This window comes from Macrobrachium rosenbergii, chromosome 44 (assembly GCF_040412425.1).
Source record: "Macrobrachium rosenbergii isolate ZJJX-2024 chromosome 44, ASM4041242v1, whole genome shotgun sequence".
Classification (NCBI taxonomy): domain Eukaryota; kingdom Metazoa; phylum Arthropoda; class Malacostraca; order Decapoda; family Palaemonidae; genus Macrobrachium; species Macrobrachium rosenbergii.
In genome coordinates, this window is record NC_089784.1 from 25,780,504 (window position 1) to 25,800,503 (window position 20,000).

General features: G+C 34.3%; 1 protein-coding gene across 10 annotated transcripts in view; it reads left to right on the plus strand.

Moving 5' to 3' along the window:
- Positions 1-20,000, plus strand: part of GABA-B-R2 (gamma-aminobutyric acid type B receptor subunit 2) — a 366,199-nt gene that overhangs the window by 289,615 nt on the left and 56,584 nt on the right. For all 10 annotated transcript variants that reach the window (XM_067088074.1, XM_067088075.1, XM_067088072.1 and 7 more), the window contains one exon: positions 12,002-12,169. In XM_067088074.1, the coding sequence (XP_066944175.1) occupies positions 12,002-12,169 (168 nt within the window). The remainder of the gene's footprint in view (positions 1-12,001; positions 12,170-20,000) is intronic.

Genomic DNA, 20,000 nt, shown 5'->3' on the forward strand with positions numbered 1-20,000 from the left:
TTACATTTCTTAAATATCCCGTCTATTTTTCCCTGCCTATCTTTAGTTTTTTGTACAATGCGACGGAGAATAAATAAAAAATGCGCAAGTAATGCAGAATCAATAAATGATTAAGCAGTTTTTTAAGACATACAGATGTGATTAAAAACATTAAGCTATATGACATTATTTCTAGTTAATGTTAAGTCTGAACGAATCTCTCGATTCTTTTATTCTACAATCTTCAAATAAACAAGAATAAAATCAAAATTCGTATAAGGAGAAAAACTTTCTAAATTTAAAAAGATATACAAGAAGTAAGACTTACCAATATTTATGAACAGTGGATCATAAATACAGCTAAGAATAAGTACTCAGTTGCCTGCATTTATGTATCTATTATGAAATTTACATAAAATGATAAAAGACTGACCACAGCTGTGTATTTGCATATCTCAAGGGAAATCATACGTGTACAGAATAAATTATACAGAATTACCAGGACTGGAGAGCGTACTGCACATGGCTAAAATATATATATATATATATATATATATATATATATATATATATATATATATATATATATATATATATATGTATATATATGTATATATATAATGTGTGTGTGCGTGTGTATGTGTGTTTGTGTTTGTGTGTATATGTATGTATATATGCCTTTTGCACTAGAAGTGGGACCATTGTATCATTAACAAGATTACAGGGATCCAAGCCAGGGAAGAATACAGAACAAGATAGGCATTTTTTTTGTAAAAGAATAATATATAATCGTTGATATTCCAACACCTTGTGCCTAATGGCGGTCTGTAAATGTGGTATGTCGTCGCAGGATGCAAGAGGTCTCGTACAGACCTGTAGACTCTCGGACCCTCCAAATGATACACCATTTCCGTGCACAAGGCAGTTAGGTAGAACAAATTTAGTTTATGTACGAAAACTCCAATTCCACTTTTATTTTGTTCTGGCTGTGACTTAGCCCAAAGCTTGAGAGTATGCATCATACAAAATTTTGCAAAGAAGAGAAATCACATGCATTTAAGTGTAGCAGTAGACTAAAACAAACCATTGATAAGAAAGTTTAAAAATGGCTCGATGTTACAAAAAACCGCCATTTCTGCTGCAACTTTTCCCATTTCGTAGTTTTTTTTTTCTAACCCAAAAAGTAGGAGGTATAGATTAGTCCCTCACCGGAAACTGTTTTGTAGCTTGTGATATGAATAAAAAATTCCCTATGTATACGAGATATAACATCCGACACAAGGGGAAAACGACAGAAATAGCAAAACCAGACTCACATTCAAACAGACCGTTCCTACGAGCAGTGGAGAATCCGAATAAAAATCTAAAAGAGGACATCCGATGATGCGGGAAATAACACCTACAGATTTTATTGGACCTTCGAAGCTCTGAATAGTAAGCAGGGCTGATCACCATATAGTTATATTATGGTGGGGAGGAGGGCGAGAGGGGAAGGGGTCAGAAGCCCTTTTGGCATTCAGGATGCAGGGTCTTTCTTTCAAACTTGGACGGATTGAACCCGGGTTGAGAAAAAGTCCCCTAATTCTGGTCGGTATAAAACTCCGCGTTTCAGTGAAGATTCCCCGTAGACCAAAAGAGATTTTGGGAGCTTTCACGAGAAAGGGGCCTTTTCTTAAATAAAAAGAAAAATTTGGAATGTAAAAGAGGAATAATAAATGTTAATAAAGAAATTTTCGAAAAAGCCATCCGTATTAAGCCCTTTTTCAAATCTTTTTAGATTTCTGTATAGATTTACCTCCTTCATTAGGAGATTTCTGAATTCTTCACGAATTGTTTTATTTCACTCTTCTTTGAGACATATTTTCTTTTCTTCGATTCCGGCAAATATTTCTTGACTTGATTATTATACTTATTCCAAAAATGTAATGCAACCAAATGCAGGATTACTTTACCAAGAATCAAAAGCAATATCAAATCCCATCCAAGACTCAAGTAAATAGCAGAAAACTGATAATTACAATTACACAGGCTAGTATGCAAAGCACCTTATTCACACGGAATGTTAATCAAAGCGTGGTTGATGCACTGAAACGGTCACTTGTAATATCTCAGTGCACAAAAGATGATAGATACTGCCTGGACAAGAAAGGTTATGCCGGAATGATAAAAAAAAACAGCAGTAAAAGAAATAACTACCCAACCTGAAAAATAACTATATTAACTAAATGATATAAAAAGAGAGCATATCGCAAATTTCAAATCTAAAACAGTTTACAAATATTCACAGTCACTTTGCAAATTATATTAACCCCGTATATTTCTTGAAGAAATATCCTTATTCCTTTAAAAGGAGTGTTTTATATGTTTGATTTCATATAAACACATGCACACTCAGACACACACACACACGCACACTATATATATATATATATATATATATATATATATATATATATATATATATATATATATATATATATATATATATATATATATATATATATGCTTATATGTCACTAAATAGTTTAAGGCAATATATTCAGCTAAGGCCATTATTTTTCCTGTGGCTTTAGCTGAATATATATATATATATATATATATATATATATATATATATATATATATATATATATATATATATATATATATATATATATATATATACACACACACACATACATACATACATATTTATATATATACTGTATATGTATATATATATATGTATATATATATATATATATATATATATACACATACATACATACATATTTATATTATATATATATATATATATATATATATATATATATATATATATATATATATATATATATATATCGTCATAAAGAGAGAGAATAAGTAGTATGAATGATCATGCTTAAATCTTTTTATTTATTTACAATTACCATGAATCATAAAGAAGACAGTAACGTGGTGGGGGAAAACAATACTATTTGCTCTAAGACTAATCAGCTTAACGATCATCTGGGAGCAAAGAAACTGAATTATTTCAGAGCTAAATGAATTCAGCTTTAGATTATGACCCCTGAAATAGTAATTAATAATTGCGGATAAACTGAGTTTTCCGACGCTAATGAAAATAGACATTATCATTCGCCAGATGTAATGAAGGCTTCCCTTCCTCCATATTGCGTTGATTACGTTATCTCCACACAATGGAAAGCAATTGATGTGTTTCCATCATGTGTCCGTGTGTTGTACGACAATATTTATGAGCTATCATGACCTCTGGCGTCGTATTATCGAATAGTTTGATGGGCATTTACATGCATTCGACTTCCATGTCGTAAGTGACAAATTCCGTAATTACGTCTGGCAATGACACCAAGTAAGAAGCAGTAATGTCGTCAATAGCCAGTTTATACGATACATTGACTTTCTTATTGAACGTATTTGTTAATATTATCAGCAAAAAATAAGTTTTCCACCAGAACAGTCTAGCAAAGTATAAATGATGACGCATACCGTGTTTCATAAGGTCATCTGATGTAATGATGATGTATTTTCTTAGTAATATTTTATGAGCTTCCAGAGATAAATAGTTTTTGTTCATTTTTTGCAACTGAGCAGTCAGTCAGGAAAACCACACACACTGACATATAATAAAAGACACTTATAAATGTTTAATTATTATATAACACTAGAATGAGTTCATATTTATGATAAGTACCATGAGTAGTTTTTCTTGGCAACAGTATGAATGGTAATTAAAGAGATGAATTACAAAAAGAAAGTTGATTAAATTTAATGAATTGTTTCTGGAATTTCTTTAACTCTTCCCCCGGTAAAAACGATAAATCAAAGAGCAATGCATATTGTGTATCTATCTATCTGTCTATTATCTATCTGTCTATATATAATATATATTCTTAAAAATTCTCTGTATTTGAAATAAAAAGTAAAACACCGACTGGCAAAATAACATTGGGCTTGCTATAGCATGGGCTAAGACATGAAATTCATGCTCGCAGAGAGAGAGAGAGAGAGAGGTTAGGATTACTGTCAACCATCTCATATTTTGATGGTATACATTTTAACACAACAATGAACACGCAAGTCTGTCTAATTTTTCTGCCCTAGTTATGACCCACAGCGTTCATCTAACAAATAGTGAGAGAGAGAGAGAGAGAGAGAGAGAGAGAGAGAGCCGCATAATGATGGTTACTTATTTTTCATATGATTTTCAAGGATGAAGGATACATCCAAACATTGTTTGATAGCAAATTCATCACTAGCTGACCAAATGGTTAAGACTACGCTACAAAGGAAATATAGCTCATAAAAAAAGGGTTCAGGACTTATTTCTCAGCGTACTACGTAAACAGAATCGAAAATAAATTAGAAACAAACACCACAATACGACATGAAGGAAACCACTTTATTCCAAACAGGATATTATGTCCGTGCAATGCTTTCGCAGTAAAGTCTGTTCCAGGCCTCACGCGGGATAAAGTCCCAAACTAAATGTTTATTGAGGAGAATAAACACAATGATACAGATTGTGGATGCAGTTACGCTGCCAACTCATGTATGTTCAGTACACCGAAGCCCGGAGAATGAAGGTGAATACTTCGGGCTGGATAAATTTGGCTCTGTTGCTGCCTGCGCGCCTTATCGTGCAAAGAATGCTTAAGCGATATATGTTGATTTACTTCGACACTAATATTTGGTTTTTCTTGTAAAAACAACGGAGGTTGTATTGCTTTAAAGAATGAAAAGTGCGTATGCAAATTTCCTTTGTTGTAGGAGAGGTTGTTCCCCTAACACTGGGCTCATATTAAAACCGGAATGCTGTGTTTATACAAAAAAATAACCTGTGCATTGTGCTCTTCTCTCGAATTAGCACATGACTGAATTTTGCCTGCCATGCGTTATATAAACAGACGGGAGCGCTTGGTGGATTCTCAAAAGGCTGACATTTAACCATAGGAAGTATAATCATAGACTCAGTAAAAAAAATGGAAGCATTACTCTTATTCTCTGGTCTGAGCAATTGTCACAGAAAAGTTATGGCGAATTCTTTGAGGAAAATTAAGTTATTCGCAGAATCTTCAGCTTCATTAATTCGCAGAATATAGCTTAAGAGTATGAATGAGAGCTTGTGAAAAACAGTTCTGAGAAGTGAAGATGACCTAAATTATTTCTCACTTTCTATTCCCGACAAAAATGGACACACACACACTTTTATATATATATATATATATATATATATATATATATATATATATATATATATATATATATATATATATATATATATATATATATATATATATATATATATATATATATATATCCTTGAAAGAAAAATGATGTAGCCAGGGTCCGCTTCTCCAGCAACCCTATACCGATATTGATATTGGTAGGCAGTTCACGTTTGGAGGAAAAAAGAATTGGAAAAACGGACTGTTAATTTCTTTTCGCTTGCGAACATTGTATCACTTACAATAAAAATAAAAGAAAAGGGAAAAACGTAAGAAAAAAAAACTGAAGGTTTAAAACGACTTGAAAAATATATGTGCAGTCTTCATCTCTTTGGAGGGAGGAGGAAATCATCCTGTCTTTGGCAAGAACTCGAGAATATATATAAATATTTTTTTTTTAAATCGTGAGGTAAAAAAAATTGTTAAATGTTTGCAAAAACGACAGGAAGTTTCCCTGTCGTTTTATTTGTAGAATTGATCCCGCCCCCCCCTTTTATTAAACTAGATTTTGGAAAATTCGTTTTCATTTACAAAGGCGGCTTAATTTGTCGATAAAAGATCTCTAGAGGATTTCAAGGAAACATTTTTCTAATTCCTAAGATACAGATGAAGTTGCGTGAAATATTTTCGAAATTGTTGTATTCTATCTTTGTATAACTGATCCACTTTTTTAAAATTAACTTTTTGAAAATTCATTTTCATTTACAAATGCGACTTAATTTGTCGATGAAAGATCTAGGGGATTTTAAGGAAACATTTTTCTAATTCCTGAAGTAAGGAAAAAGTAACATAACATATTTGCGAAATCGAGAATTTGTACTCTACATTCATAGAAATGATCCTTTCTTTCCAAAAATATGGTGTTCATTTGAAAGAAGTAACAGAAGGTAACAGGAAATACGGAAAGAAGAAATCAGTTATTAGAAAACAAATTAAAAATCAGCAAATTAATAAATAAATAGAGCAGAATGTAAGTAAATTATTAAAAAACAAGAATTGCATTAAGGCAGTAATGCGTTGCATCTTCGCTGGGACTTTTGAGTTGCACAACATCCTCAGGGAGACTGTTCCACAGACCAACGGACGGAAAAATAAAAGGCCTCTGGAACCGAGAAATTCGAAAGCTAGGCACATTTACGAACATATAGGGGTGATTTAACTCGTCTATAAAAAGACCGAGAGGATTTGAAGGCACAGCGCAAATACTGATATTTTTTATTAAACAAGAAGTTCTTTATTACGTGATAAAACCGATGAGGAAGAACTTTACAGAGGAGAGACTCCTTGTCGATGTTTGATCTCGGAAGTGTTAATTCTGCCGACATGCGGATGTTCCCTTTCATAGATATGAGTTGGCTATACGGGAAAGGAAGATCCAGATTTCCAGATCTCGACCATTCTTTTGGTTCTGTATTGGAATATTTAGTCTTCTATTCGTGTTCACAGACACACACATTACCCACACACACACACACACGTATATATATATATATATATATATATATATATATATATATATATATATATATATATATATATATATATATATTTATATTTCTATTTCTGTATATATATAAGCTTTACTGTTCATCCCATAATCAATTTTCTTAAAGATGATTCTTGTTCTAGCTAATTAGCATTGTTTTTCTCTTCCTTTTTACAGTTTGAAATCACTTTTATTGTTTCTAGTGTTTTATATGATGTTGCTTTATTCTTAATGTTCAGTGACTTTTTAACATAAAACACGTCCTTCCTTTAAGCTCTGCAATATGCGTAAATGATAAAAAATAAATTACATTTTAGTTTCCATCGGTATTATCGTACATTTGTGCCGGCTTCTAGTTTGGGCAGATTGCCTCATTTTTCATCGATCTTTAAATATTTTCGTTAATTTAGTTGATATAAAGTAATCTAAATTTGCCAGATTGAACTACCCTAACCTAATCAACGCAATCGAGGCGTAATAGTTCATTAATACCTAAACTTAATTATTGTTGTTACAGTTGTCATTTCATTTTCATATTAGCATATTTATAATTCCATAATTATTATTACCTTCATTACCCGATTATCATCATCAAAATCAGGATGAATATCAGTCCTCATCATCGTTTATGTAATAGGCAATTATGCTCAGCTATACAGCTTTTTTATGATCATCAGTTCAGCAATTGCGTTCTGTCAATGTCATTACAGTATCATCGTCTTACCATCGTCATCATCATTAGCATCCATTTTTGTAGTTGTCGCCATTATGCTTTTTCTTCGTCGACGCTAATTGCCGGATATTAAAGCTAATAACGGTCCATCATTAATAAACGTCACACAAATCAACCTAAATCTAGTGCAATTAAATCAAAGTTTTTTCTTTTTTTCTCCCTAATAATTATTATTATTTTGAATATCTCTCCTCTCCGGCGTTGTGGACTGCAGATGTCCAGGTGAAAGGAAAATGCAAAATATGTCTCTAATTACCGGCAGTTATATTTTCGTATTTCCACGTTTTCATATTTGCCTCCGTCGATCTCGTCGTAATTATCCACTGAAGAAATGATATATGCGACTGCTTTAATGAATTTCTCTGAAGTCACGTTTTGCCTTTAAAAAATGTTTTTTTTATTGTAGTCTTCGACCATTTTCTTATGGAATTTTTTGGGATTTAATAAAATGATATTATTATTATTATTATTATTATTATTATTATTATTATTATTATTATTATTATTATTGACAAAAGTCGACTACCTTTCCCGTCCCAATCAATGGTAAGAGAAATTGACCTAATAAAGGAAATTTTGTACCTCATCTTATATATATGTATACCTATGTATTGCATGTATACAGTATACAGTATATTTATAAATATATATTATATATATATATATATATATATATATATATATATATATATATATATATATATATATATATATATATATTGTCATAAGCGGGGTCCGTGGGAGAAGGAGTAGTGAACACTTTATAGTATGGACTGCCTTGTGGGCCAAAGGCGGGGTTCCCGATTGTGAACAAAAGGAATGCTAATGGAACTTACCTGGAGGTTTTCATTGATTAACCCAGGGAAAAAAGGTCGCCAATTTGTAATTAGAACTCTCTTTACATTTAAGGGATTTATTTACAGAAAACGGGGCAAACATGATAGACCAAAATGTAGCAATTTACAGACAAGTAAGTCAAATATGATAGGCCATAGATGCAACAATTCACATTGAAGTAAGTAAATATGATATGCCCAAAATGCAGCACTTTACAGACAAACAATAAAATGAAAGGGGTAAATCCAAGGGTAATGGCAATTAGTTTCTGCAAGCTAATGTCTGTGTTGGCAACAGATTCTTGCGATCAGTCTGCGACCAGGAATGGTTGGGAAGTTTGGATGGCAGTCAGTAAGGGATATCTTGGCATAGATTTGCAAACTGGGCAGGGTTATGCAGTCTCCTGGAAGAGAATTCTGGAGTTAGGACAAACATGTAGGTACAAAAGAAATCTCCCTTGTTACTAAACAGAGCACAATGAACATTCTTAACTTCTAAATCTTAGTTAGCTCAGTTTAACACTATGAGGGAGGACCTAATTACAGGTTATGAGGCTATTGAACAAAGGCACTTCAAAGGCTGAATGTGGATGGCTCAGCTGACACAAAGGGAATGCCATAAGTGGAAATGGGAATTGGAAAATCGTTTTGAGATGCAATAAGAAAGGATGAGCTAGTCGGGGGCGGGGTGTGTTTGGTACTGGCACAAACTAACTCTCAGACTTTACCTTAGACGAATATTTGAGCTCTTAATACAGCGTCGCCGTGCCCTTTGAGTCACGTAAGTTGGCCAGTTCCCATGGAACAGGGGGAGGAAAAACGTCTGTCTCAGCTCACGGCCGTGAAGTCTCTGCCTCTGTTTCAAAATGACGCGGGGCTGCTGTGTTTGTGCGTACGTCCAGGCGTTATCTGAAAGAAGTCTGCAGCCAGTAAGGGAGTCAAGGGAAAAATGGTCTTACAGACTATGAGCTTATAGTTTAAGATCCTAGCTTCCCCTTTGAGTGGCTTGTGTCCCTAATGCCTATAACCTCCCTTAGCCTACTTTGAAAACATTACCCCCAAAGGGGGAGGGAAATTTAGGTGTGTGCTTGTAGCAGGGGGTTTGAAGGAGAGGGATCTATTGTTTTGGCATGCCCGGGTATTTCCTGCCAGGCGAGAATGGAATGCATTCTTGGTTCATAATAAGTGGGACACCCTCCTTTGTCGGCCATATTGGCTTGCCTAGCAGTTAATTGAGAAGCTTTATTTTATTAGAAATTCAAATAAATTGTGGTTGACTAGGAGGGAAGAATGGAAATCCTTGACAGTATATACATATATATATATATATATATATATATATATATATATATATATATATATATATATACATGTATACATGTATACATGTATATATGTATACATGTATATATGTATATGTATATATATATATATATATATATATATATATATATATATATATATATATATATATATATATATATATATATGATGCAGATATGTCTTTATTCAGCGACTCTGCAGGTGGATATATCATTGGTTCAACAATCTTGCTAATGTATGGTATGTGAACACAGCGACTGTTTGGTCTCGTTCGCATTTTGAAAACTGAGATTTATCATTTTTGTGAACGTCAACCTCGCCCCAAGCAGCACCTCGAGGCGTGATTGAGATGTGATCGGGAGTCCATATGACAGGGTGTGACGATCGTTGACCCGTATTGCATTGGGGGTACCGGATTTTTCCGGTATGTCATCATGGATCTTTCCCAGGCGAAGTGTAAACGAGCCCGGAAGTAAGTGCATTCATGTGTTGGTCGTGATGAGTTTTGCTGGAGAGAAAATATGACTACTTGATATTAGAGCTTGAATTGTTGTAGGGCTCAATTTGAGCAGTACATCAGATTTTCTTGGAGATGGGTTCTCCAGTTTTGCTGTGAGTAATGATCTTTTGTAAAATTGTTCTTTTTATTTTACGGGTCCGACTGAAATTACGTTTCCTTTTGCTTCCTGATTTTACGTTTTTTGTGCTCATTTGTTTTTATGTGATTCCTTTTATTACCAGTTTACTCGTGTCATTTCAATTAACTTTTCTGGTTATTTTGGCATGTTTCTTCCTTCGCAGTGACAAGTCTATGTGAACTTACGTCAGGGGACACAATGCCCTGGGTTGAAGGGCATGAGAGGATGGAGCTGTGGTCATGTCGACCAAAGACTTATTTTAAATGTTTGGACTTGACTTGTTCAGTGGTGATGTGGTGTGGAAGATTTTACTTTAGTCCCTGTTAGGTGTGTGAAGATCCCATTTTCTATGTTCAGGTTTGGATTTTGGAAGTCAGTGTGACTTATTCATTTAATAAATCGGTACTTTGTTAGATTTCCAAAATAAAGTGTATTTTCGTAACTCGAGAGTTAACTCAGTGGCCTTCAGTGTTTATGAGTTAAGAGAGAGAGAGGGAGGGAGAGAGAGAGGGGGAGGGAGGGAGGAAGAATATGACGCCCAGTTTGGAAGTAAATTGTATCATACCTCCCCTCTCCGGGGAGTGGGAGGGGGTAAAACACACACACACACGCACATATATATATATATATAATATATATATATATATATATATATATATATATATATATATATATATATATATATATAATGTGTGTAAAATTATGTACAAATTTATATGCACAGTTTTGCAGCATATGTACTTTGAAATGTTCGTCAGTAAAAATTCGTATATAACTTAAGGAAAATATAACAACGCATATTCTCCTATTATTATTATTATTATTATTATTATTATTATTATTATTATTATTATTATTATTATTATTATTGACTAATACTCAGGAGGTGGATTCAGCAGTTAGATGCTGGAGTAGCAGTAAAAGTGGCAGAAGTATTTTTAGCCAGAGTGGTTTATATCGACGTCATAATCATAACCTTCATTATCATTACTTCCGGTCGCTAGCCACACCCATGGGTTGCATGTGAACAGTTAGTTTCTGACAGCATAATGAAATTGTTACTCGGAGGCGAGGTAATGTTGTGAAGATTAACAATTTATGGATTAGTTACCCGTGTGGATGCAGATAACAAGAGTGGATCTTCTCTGGTGAAAAAGAAATAAATTAATTATAGATTAATAATAAATACTACCATCTAACATTAAGTAGGGTGCTGTTGCCTAAATTTAAGAATTTTCACCTTGAATATTTTCGATCTGAGAGGAGCTTCATGTTTTCGTTGGGAAGCCACAGTATGACATCTCTATTATATATAAACCAAGTAAGATTGAATAACAAAAGATTGTTAGTTTACCTCTGCACTGCAACTGAGGTCTATTTCCTGAAGTGAGATTTAGAAAAAATAATGTAAACGTACTTATAACTAAATGATATATCATTTGCGTCCAGTGGCATTAAGAGAGATCATACCTGTAAATCATAAAGGTGAGTACACCGTTCATGTGACAGGAACATATTTATATCATTATTCCAAAGGTATATACAAATGTATACATATATTTGTGTGTATCAATATATATATATATATATATATATATATATATATATATATATATATGTGTGTGTGTGTGTGTGTGTGTATATATACAGTATGTATATATATATATATATATATATATATATATATATATATATATATATATATATATATATATATATATATACCGTGAAGGTCATATAAAACAAAACATTAAGTGCTGTCCTTTTTTTCCCCACAGTTATCGTACGCCGACACCCACCCGATGTTCTCAGCCAGCAAATACCCGAATTTCTTTCGGATGGTCCCATCGGATAAAGATTTCAATATGCCACGTATCCACTTGTTACAGAAGTTCAACTGGACCCGAGTGGGAACCCTCTTCCAAAACGAGCCTCGTCATGCCTTGGTAAGTACTTTTGCTCTCCTATATGTAAATATGATTCTGATTTTGTGTTTTTTCCTGTAAAATTAAAAAAAAAATTGTGATCGTATTTATCTCTCTGTTAGAATCCGTGGACTTATGTTTTTCGTCTAAAAAAATCCCATTTTTTGTAAAGGTATTTCTGTCTTTGTTTGTACGAAAGCTGTTGCTATTATTTTATTTCTAAAATTGGTTTCTGTTACATTGACGTTTCTCTTTATTATGATCCTAACAGTTATACAGGATAGTTTTGCTATTAATTTCTATGAATACAAAAAATTCTTATCTAATGAAATTTTCTTCTGAGAGCTTCAACATTGCATTGGCGTAAAATGTAGTCTGTTGTTGTGTTTTCTACTCGTTTGTTTATCTCTTTGTTTCTTTGTTATTTTCTTTGTTAGTAAAATGACACCTAATGTTATGCGTGTATTTTTACCAAAATTGTACAAAAGGTGGACCTCGTGCCTTTCAACAAGGAATAGGTTTTGGAATATATCCAGACTGGGATGAAACTTTCGAGTGAGAGGGTATGACTGGTAAACCTTGGCGGAGGTTTTAGGTCCGAAAACGCTCTTGTTATCACTTGCTACTCTGTCCCCTCCATCCCTCTACCCGACTTCTGATTTTTGTTATTTTATCCTTGCTTCATCCAAATATATCTTCTCCATGTCATTTTATTCTATGAGCATTTACACATCCATTCCTGGGTTCCTGAAGATGTTAGCTCCAAAAACGAAGATGAACTAGCGCTATTTGTGGCGTACGAGTTTGTGAAATACGCATCTCTAAACTAATTGAGGTGATTTTGAAATGAGAGTATTCTAAAATTTTATTATTAAGATCGAATGATAATTAATCTCCCTACATTGATTAAAGCTGAGGGAATATTAGCGTTGTGTTTTTTTCGCATTCGTGAGAAATTTGTTTTTGCATACCTTACCGGTTTGATTTCTTACTTCTTTCAAGCAATCATATTATGCGTTTCATTGAAACTCTTCTCTTACATAAAGTTTTTACAAACTAATTGTTTTACCTACCCATCTGTTTTTACAAGTTTTTCTATTTATTCTACCTACCCCTAAAAGCTAATACTTATGAATAAATACGTATATATGGTATTATCATTCTCAGTAATTCATTGTGATTTTCACCATCCAGTACGTCAAAACTGTTTGTCTAGTTTCTCCTCAAACTTTAAACTTTTCATCGTGATTTTTTTAAATGAGGCTAGATCACATCAACACGAGTTTGTGTTTACTGACTTCTCTCATTAAAGGATAACCAAGTCTTTAAAAGTTACTAGATTTAAGTCATTCATAGAAAAAGATTTTCATTTTTTGTTTGTTTACGTTCTGATCCAGAGCCGATTTGCTTTCGAAGACTCTGTGACCTGTCTTCGTTACCTCCAGCCTGAAGCAAAATGTCGGCAAATGTATCATTCGTACTCATGTAATGGAGACTTTTTTTTTTATTCTTGTACATCTCAAGCACATTTAACCCCATCAGTCCATATGCATGTGATGTATATCTTCGGATTTAGAATACAATCATTGAAAACTATACTTTCTTCAAATTAGATACTCTCGTAAAAACACTAAGCATTATGATTATTAATATTATATGGTAATCGGCAGATGTAGTAATAGGAGTAGAGGTAGTAATTTTATTTGTTATCGTAATGGTGGTAATTACTTTAGATCTCTGTACAGAAAATCAAGAGAATGATGGCAGTAATTTATTTGTAATTAAGGGCTTCACCTGCATTGAAAACCATTTTGCTAGTTACGAACTGCTCTTAGTGGCGTAAAATTACATAATTATTTGGTCAACTGTGACAGATGCCTTTGAAGTGTTCATTCCAAAATATGGCGCAATGTGTTTTAGCTTCTCGTTTCTCTTTGTAGTGTGTGTTAGTAGTTACCAAATAAAGCACTGCTTTAAACACTCTAGTCTCAGATGTATTATAGGGATCTTTCCTAGGTAGTGACCCCAAGGGTTTGAACCCGGTATGTATCCACCTTTGCGGCGTGTTTAGTACAAGCCCGTTTGGGGATTACCGTAAAAACATAAACAAAAGACTATAAATATCATGAAGATAATGACCCCCAAGAAATATTAGTCTTAGATAATGACCCCGAACTTTATTGGGGGTCACTATCTAGGAAAGATCATAATATAGAAAGTTCTCCCTTCGCATCATATAAATCACAGACTTACTATAATAAAGTATCTAAGCTATAAATACTTTTCCCTGCTGACCCTTTGCGTATACTGCACCACTGCCAAAAAATTTCGTTTCTTTGTAACTTTCAATATCAACAGGCGTCAACATCTCAAGCGCAAAGGAACCAAAGAAAGCCAGAGAAAGGTGTTGACCTAGAAACCACAGTGAAAGCTACAGCAAAGAAAGCACAAAAGAAGGGAGAAAGGAGAGGAGAAGGTGCTTCACATAATGAAGCCCGAGAGAAATCGAAATAATGGCTGTCTTGGTACTTAAGCCTAATTTATTCATGGCATATTCGCTATGAGGAACGCGCGTTTATGTTCCTATTTAAGTGTGCCCGGCATTCCCGGAAGGACACATGTTTTCTTTTATGGATTGAAATTGTGGGTTTTATATAGTCCTTTTTTTTCTAGGCCACTTCAAGCAGATTGCGTTGTCTTTTATGGTGACATGAAATTTGACCATTTCACGAGGGTAGAATAAAGCCCATACGCATTGCATGAGACTTTATTCTACCGTACGTCTCTTCCATGCATTTTTTTCTTACATGTAGTGAACTTGTTTTATTTCGGAGCTCCTACTAGAAAAGCCTGCTTCTTTCGACCTTCATACTCTGTCAGAAGCACAGGAGATGTTGGCGTATGTACATAGTTGCTAATAGCAATTTCTATATATATATATATATATATATATATATATATATATATATATATATATATATATATATATATTTATCCCTGTATTATTAACTATTCATTTTCATGACCATGAGATGTTCACTCTTTAAAGGTATAAATTCTGGTATCTCTCTCTCTCTCTCTCTCTCTCTCTCTCTCTCTCTCTCTCTCTCTCTCTCTCTCTCTCTCTCTCTCTCTCTCATTTAGATTTATCACTTAAGTTGCACAGGAGAAATCATTAATTGTCATGTAGAAAATCCTCTAACCTGAAACGTTTTCATTTTTTCCTATCCAAGTGTCGATATATACAGCCGTCTATCAAATGATGCTTTACTTCATCAGATGTTAAAATTATACAATAAAATCAAATCTAAAAATTATAAAATAAAAGCACAAGCTTCGTCAGTTATCACTGCTTGAATTCCTATATCTTACCCCTTCACTCACAGTCAGTAGATTCCATAAATTCATATGCAAATCGAATCATTTTTTTCATCGTAAGAGACTGGAACTCTACCAGAAGGTTTACTCTATGTCGTCATTACTGCTATCCTTGTTGCTTGCTTTTCCTAATTATTACATTCTTTTCCTAAATTTCAACGATATAATTCATTCCTAATTTTCCCCTTTTATCATTTTCATATCCGTTATGCTTTATATACATTCCGTTTCGATATATTTCTCTGCCAACCAAGATTTATCCGAGAAATTAATAACCCAAAATGTAATATTTTATCAGTAATTTTGCGTTGTGTCTTCAGTGGCAATTACCTAATACATTTAAACTCTGCATGTCTTTTCACTTTCGGATGTCCATAGTTGTGTGATTAATGTGTACATTTAACAGTTGAATTATAGTAAGCAAAATTTACTAGTACAAGAATACTAGGTATTACAACCCAATTGAATAAGGGTACTCTCTCTCTCTCTCTCTCTCTCTCTCTCTCTCTCTCTCTCTCTCTCTCTCTCTTCTCTCTCTCTCTCTTCCAGCAGCAGTGTGAGAGAGAAAACAATCTAAGTAAACAAAGCTCTCTCCCAATCTTCACACTTTCCTTTCCTCCACCCTCCCTTCCTCTCATTCGATGCTTAATTCCCTTGACCCACATCTGATAATCAATACAGCATGATCGCTTCTTGTACCGAATGCCGTCCGCCCAAGGCAAAGTGTCTAGGAAGTCCAAAGCCACAGAGGTGTAACACTGTATTTCAAAATCGAGGTGTGTTTATCCTGAGGTGATCCATGACCTCAGGGAGACTGCATTTATTAACGCGAACACCGCTTCCCTCCCGACGCCTCAGCATCAGAGACGTTTCCTCTCCTTCATCTCCCGTCGCAGCGTCTGCAGAGATCTGGCAATAGCGATTTTGGGGGAGTCTTAGGAACCATCGCTTCTTCTCCGTGGAGGTCTTCGTTCGTTGGTGTCGCTTTAACTATCGAAAGTCGTGGGCGATTACATAATTTTGCATCTGTGTTTATACCGCTCTGGTCTTTAAAATTATATTTTGTAAGAAATTATGCTTTTCTTACCTTTTATATGCCATTACTTTAACTCTCCTTTGCCTCTGTGGTTTCATCTTTTGGAATTTTTGTCCTTTATGGCCAAATCTAGTCAGTGAAGGCGACGAAAGTGATACACGATTTTTGTTATTTTTTCCGTATTTTTCTTTATGGTTCATTTTAGGGGTTTGTGTTATACGGTCAGTGTCAGCTACCATTTATGTCCAAGTGATGTTTCAGAAATAAATAATTTTCAATAATGTTGAATCCACCTAACCACAACTTATAATGAAACAAACTCGTATAGTAAATTAAAGCTGCATTAGTTCAAATGTAATTTATTTCTAATTACTTTTGCTTCAAGTTATTCTACTTACGGTTGTAGGAGACTGAGGCAACATTCACTTATTAACAAAAACAAGAATAGGGTATCAATAACAACGTATCTCTGGAAAGCAAAGACAAAAAGCTAATGTAAATTATGCTTTCATAGGTACAAATATTTTTCTTCAAGTAAGTAATTTTATTTTAATTTCTTTGCTAATATTTTTTTCCATAAATTTTCCTACACGCTAACAAGCGTTCTTTCTCAGTATTGGTGAATTGACGGAGGTAACTTCTCTTTGAGGCAAATAAGCAACTGACTTATATGATATCTGACAGCAAGAAAATTATCTTACGTGATTAGTATTTTTATTATTTCGTTTATAAGATCATCTTTTAACTTTTTCAAAAGATTTCAAAGGGTACGAATTTTCTCCTTTTTTGTGGTGGTGTAATAATGGAAAATAACCTCTTTTTCTGTCTCCTTTTCGAGATGCAAAATTAATTCTTAAAGAAAACTCAAATGAAATTTCGTATGTAGATTGCCCTCCGGATATTTGTGTAATGTTAGACACTTGAAACGAAAATTCTCCAAATTATTCCAAAAATGATAATTTCGCTTCTCGAAAATACTTCGGCGGAGAATTCCGTATTTTTTGTATTTTTAGCAGTTCCCTTTTCCTTGCTATTTTTTACATAGGTTCTTTGCGGAAATATACATTGCTCCCAGATGGCTATGAAAGACCCCAAAAATCTTTCGCGTTACGAAATGCGTATAAAGATGAGACAGTTTTTGCTCCTACGGATGGGAGTTCCCTTTTGTACTCTAGTTATCTGAATGTGAAAATAATTTCTCTTCATTTGTAACTGGACGTTGCTCGTTCTAATTTATAATGCCTCAAGCTTACTCAGTTAAATCTCTCTCTCTCTCTCTCTCTCTCTCTCTCTCTCTCTCTCTCTCTCTGTAAAGCTCTGGTTCCCTACGTTAGTTAGATGTGTTGAGCATGCATCCTTGAAACTGCCCTTGCTACATCCTCTCTCTCTCTCTCTCTCTCTCTCTCTCTCTCTCTCTCTCTCTCTCTCTCTCTCTCCCCATTTATATCCCTGCGGCTGCAGAGGTAACCTCAGCTTCCGCGTCAGCTGTTCTACTGTCTGTTGTATGGGAAAGAAAAGAACTGACGAAGTCTCAGCGAAAGCTGGTGGTATGGTCGGGGGATTGACAAGGGTTTTACTGGTAATGGATTTTTGACGGCCATCGACAGTTCGACAGAGACGAGGTGTGTTTGTAAAAGCAGCCCGGCCATTTCTCTCTCTGTTCACATCTGGTGGACGCAAATTGCCTCTGCCAAAGCGGTAGAACGGGAGGAATAATTGATACTAATGGAACCTTCCTCATATGAATAGAGCCAAATGCTGACTAGGGTGTCCAAGTGAATGTACAGTGGCGAGAGTGATACAGATCTTTTCAGCTTTTTAGAAATGACTGATTAATTAGAAAATGATTGGTATCTGTAGATTCCAATTTATGGTAACATGTCGCCAGTATAATCAAGGACATGGAATTTTGGCGACGAAATTGTACTGTGCCTACATTATAGAGTCTGTTCAAGCGCTCCAACGCACTTTTAATTATTTATTTCCATGTAATAAGTGCTGAAATATTTGCCTTCCCCCTTAAAATAAGGATGCTAATAATCTTAAATTCAGTACATTGTAAAGTGACGTTCAAGCTCTATGCTCCCGTGGCTCAATAAGTTTTGAGTGGTGTATTATTTTAGCTAACTTTTGACAATATTTCTATTTATCTGTTAAGTCTGTATAAGCGTGTCTTATTCTAAAAAGTTTTTTAATACTTATTTCTCATTTTATCGGCTACACTTTTTAATGTTTCCTCCATAGAGATATCCTCTTCTTTGCTTCTTCTTCTTCTTCTTCTTCTTCTTCTTCTTCTTTCTTCTTCTTCTTCTTCTTCTTCTTCTTCTTCTTCTTCTTCTTCGTAATAATAATAATAATAACAATAATCATAATAATTTTCACTAAAAGAAGTAATGAATCAAATAGAATGAAAATTATTTAATTGTATTTCTTACACTCATACCATTCACACTATTTTTGTGCTCATCCGGTTATCTGTAAAAACCGTACTTTAAAGATAATACGAGTTACTGTAAATTACAATATTGATATTGTCACTGAAAGCGTCATTAAGGAATAGAAAGTGAGAGTTTTATTACCTTTACAGAAAAAATACCATAAAAAAGTTTTCCATACTCCTCAGAGGGAATTAATTCCACATTGGAATTGGAAGAAGAAAGATATGGAAAGCGAGACGAATGACAGCCGAAGTATTGCACCCGACAGCACTTGTGCCGAGTGCATGACGTCACCTCAATCGAGAGACTAAAAAGGTCCTGGTTTACATAATAAACACAAGAAAATCGAACGGCCTCGCCACTCCGGTATCGGAGAAAAAAAGCGTCTGGGTTTTGGGAGAGGTAGCAGCGACCCCTGATACCAGCAAGTACGAGCTATCTCATTTGAGGAGTGAAAGGCTGCCTTGTTTGCATTAGCGTCCTGCGACTGTCCCTCGGGTGAGAGACGCGCGTTTGCCGATAACTGTGAGCGATTGCCTGATATTTCCGATAACGGTGACCGAGAAAAATTGCGACGACAATGGAATGTGTCTTTGGAGTGTCGTCGTCGACTCTCATGGCGGTCCGGCGCTTATTAGTACGAGTGGTGATTTCGCCAGTTGTGAGATAAGTCCTTCCTTTTGTTTGTTTTTCGTTCTGTCTGACATCCCCCCCCCCCTTTTTTTTTTGCTGCTTGCCTTCTCCATCTATTTTTGTCTTATTAGCTTTTAGTAATTTGCTTGATAGTTTTCTCATATTATGAGTCGAAATTTATTTGATATTTGCATTCAAGTCTTGTTGAACAGTATCATTTTACAATATCTTTTTTGAGTAGTATATTGTTACAACGACAAGATGAAATTCAAATTGCAAAGATGTTTAACGCAGGCAAATAACGCATCTTTATTGCACATTACCAACAGGAAATAAGGCAAGAAATACATCTGTTCGTCTGAACAAT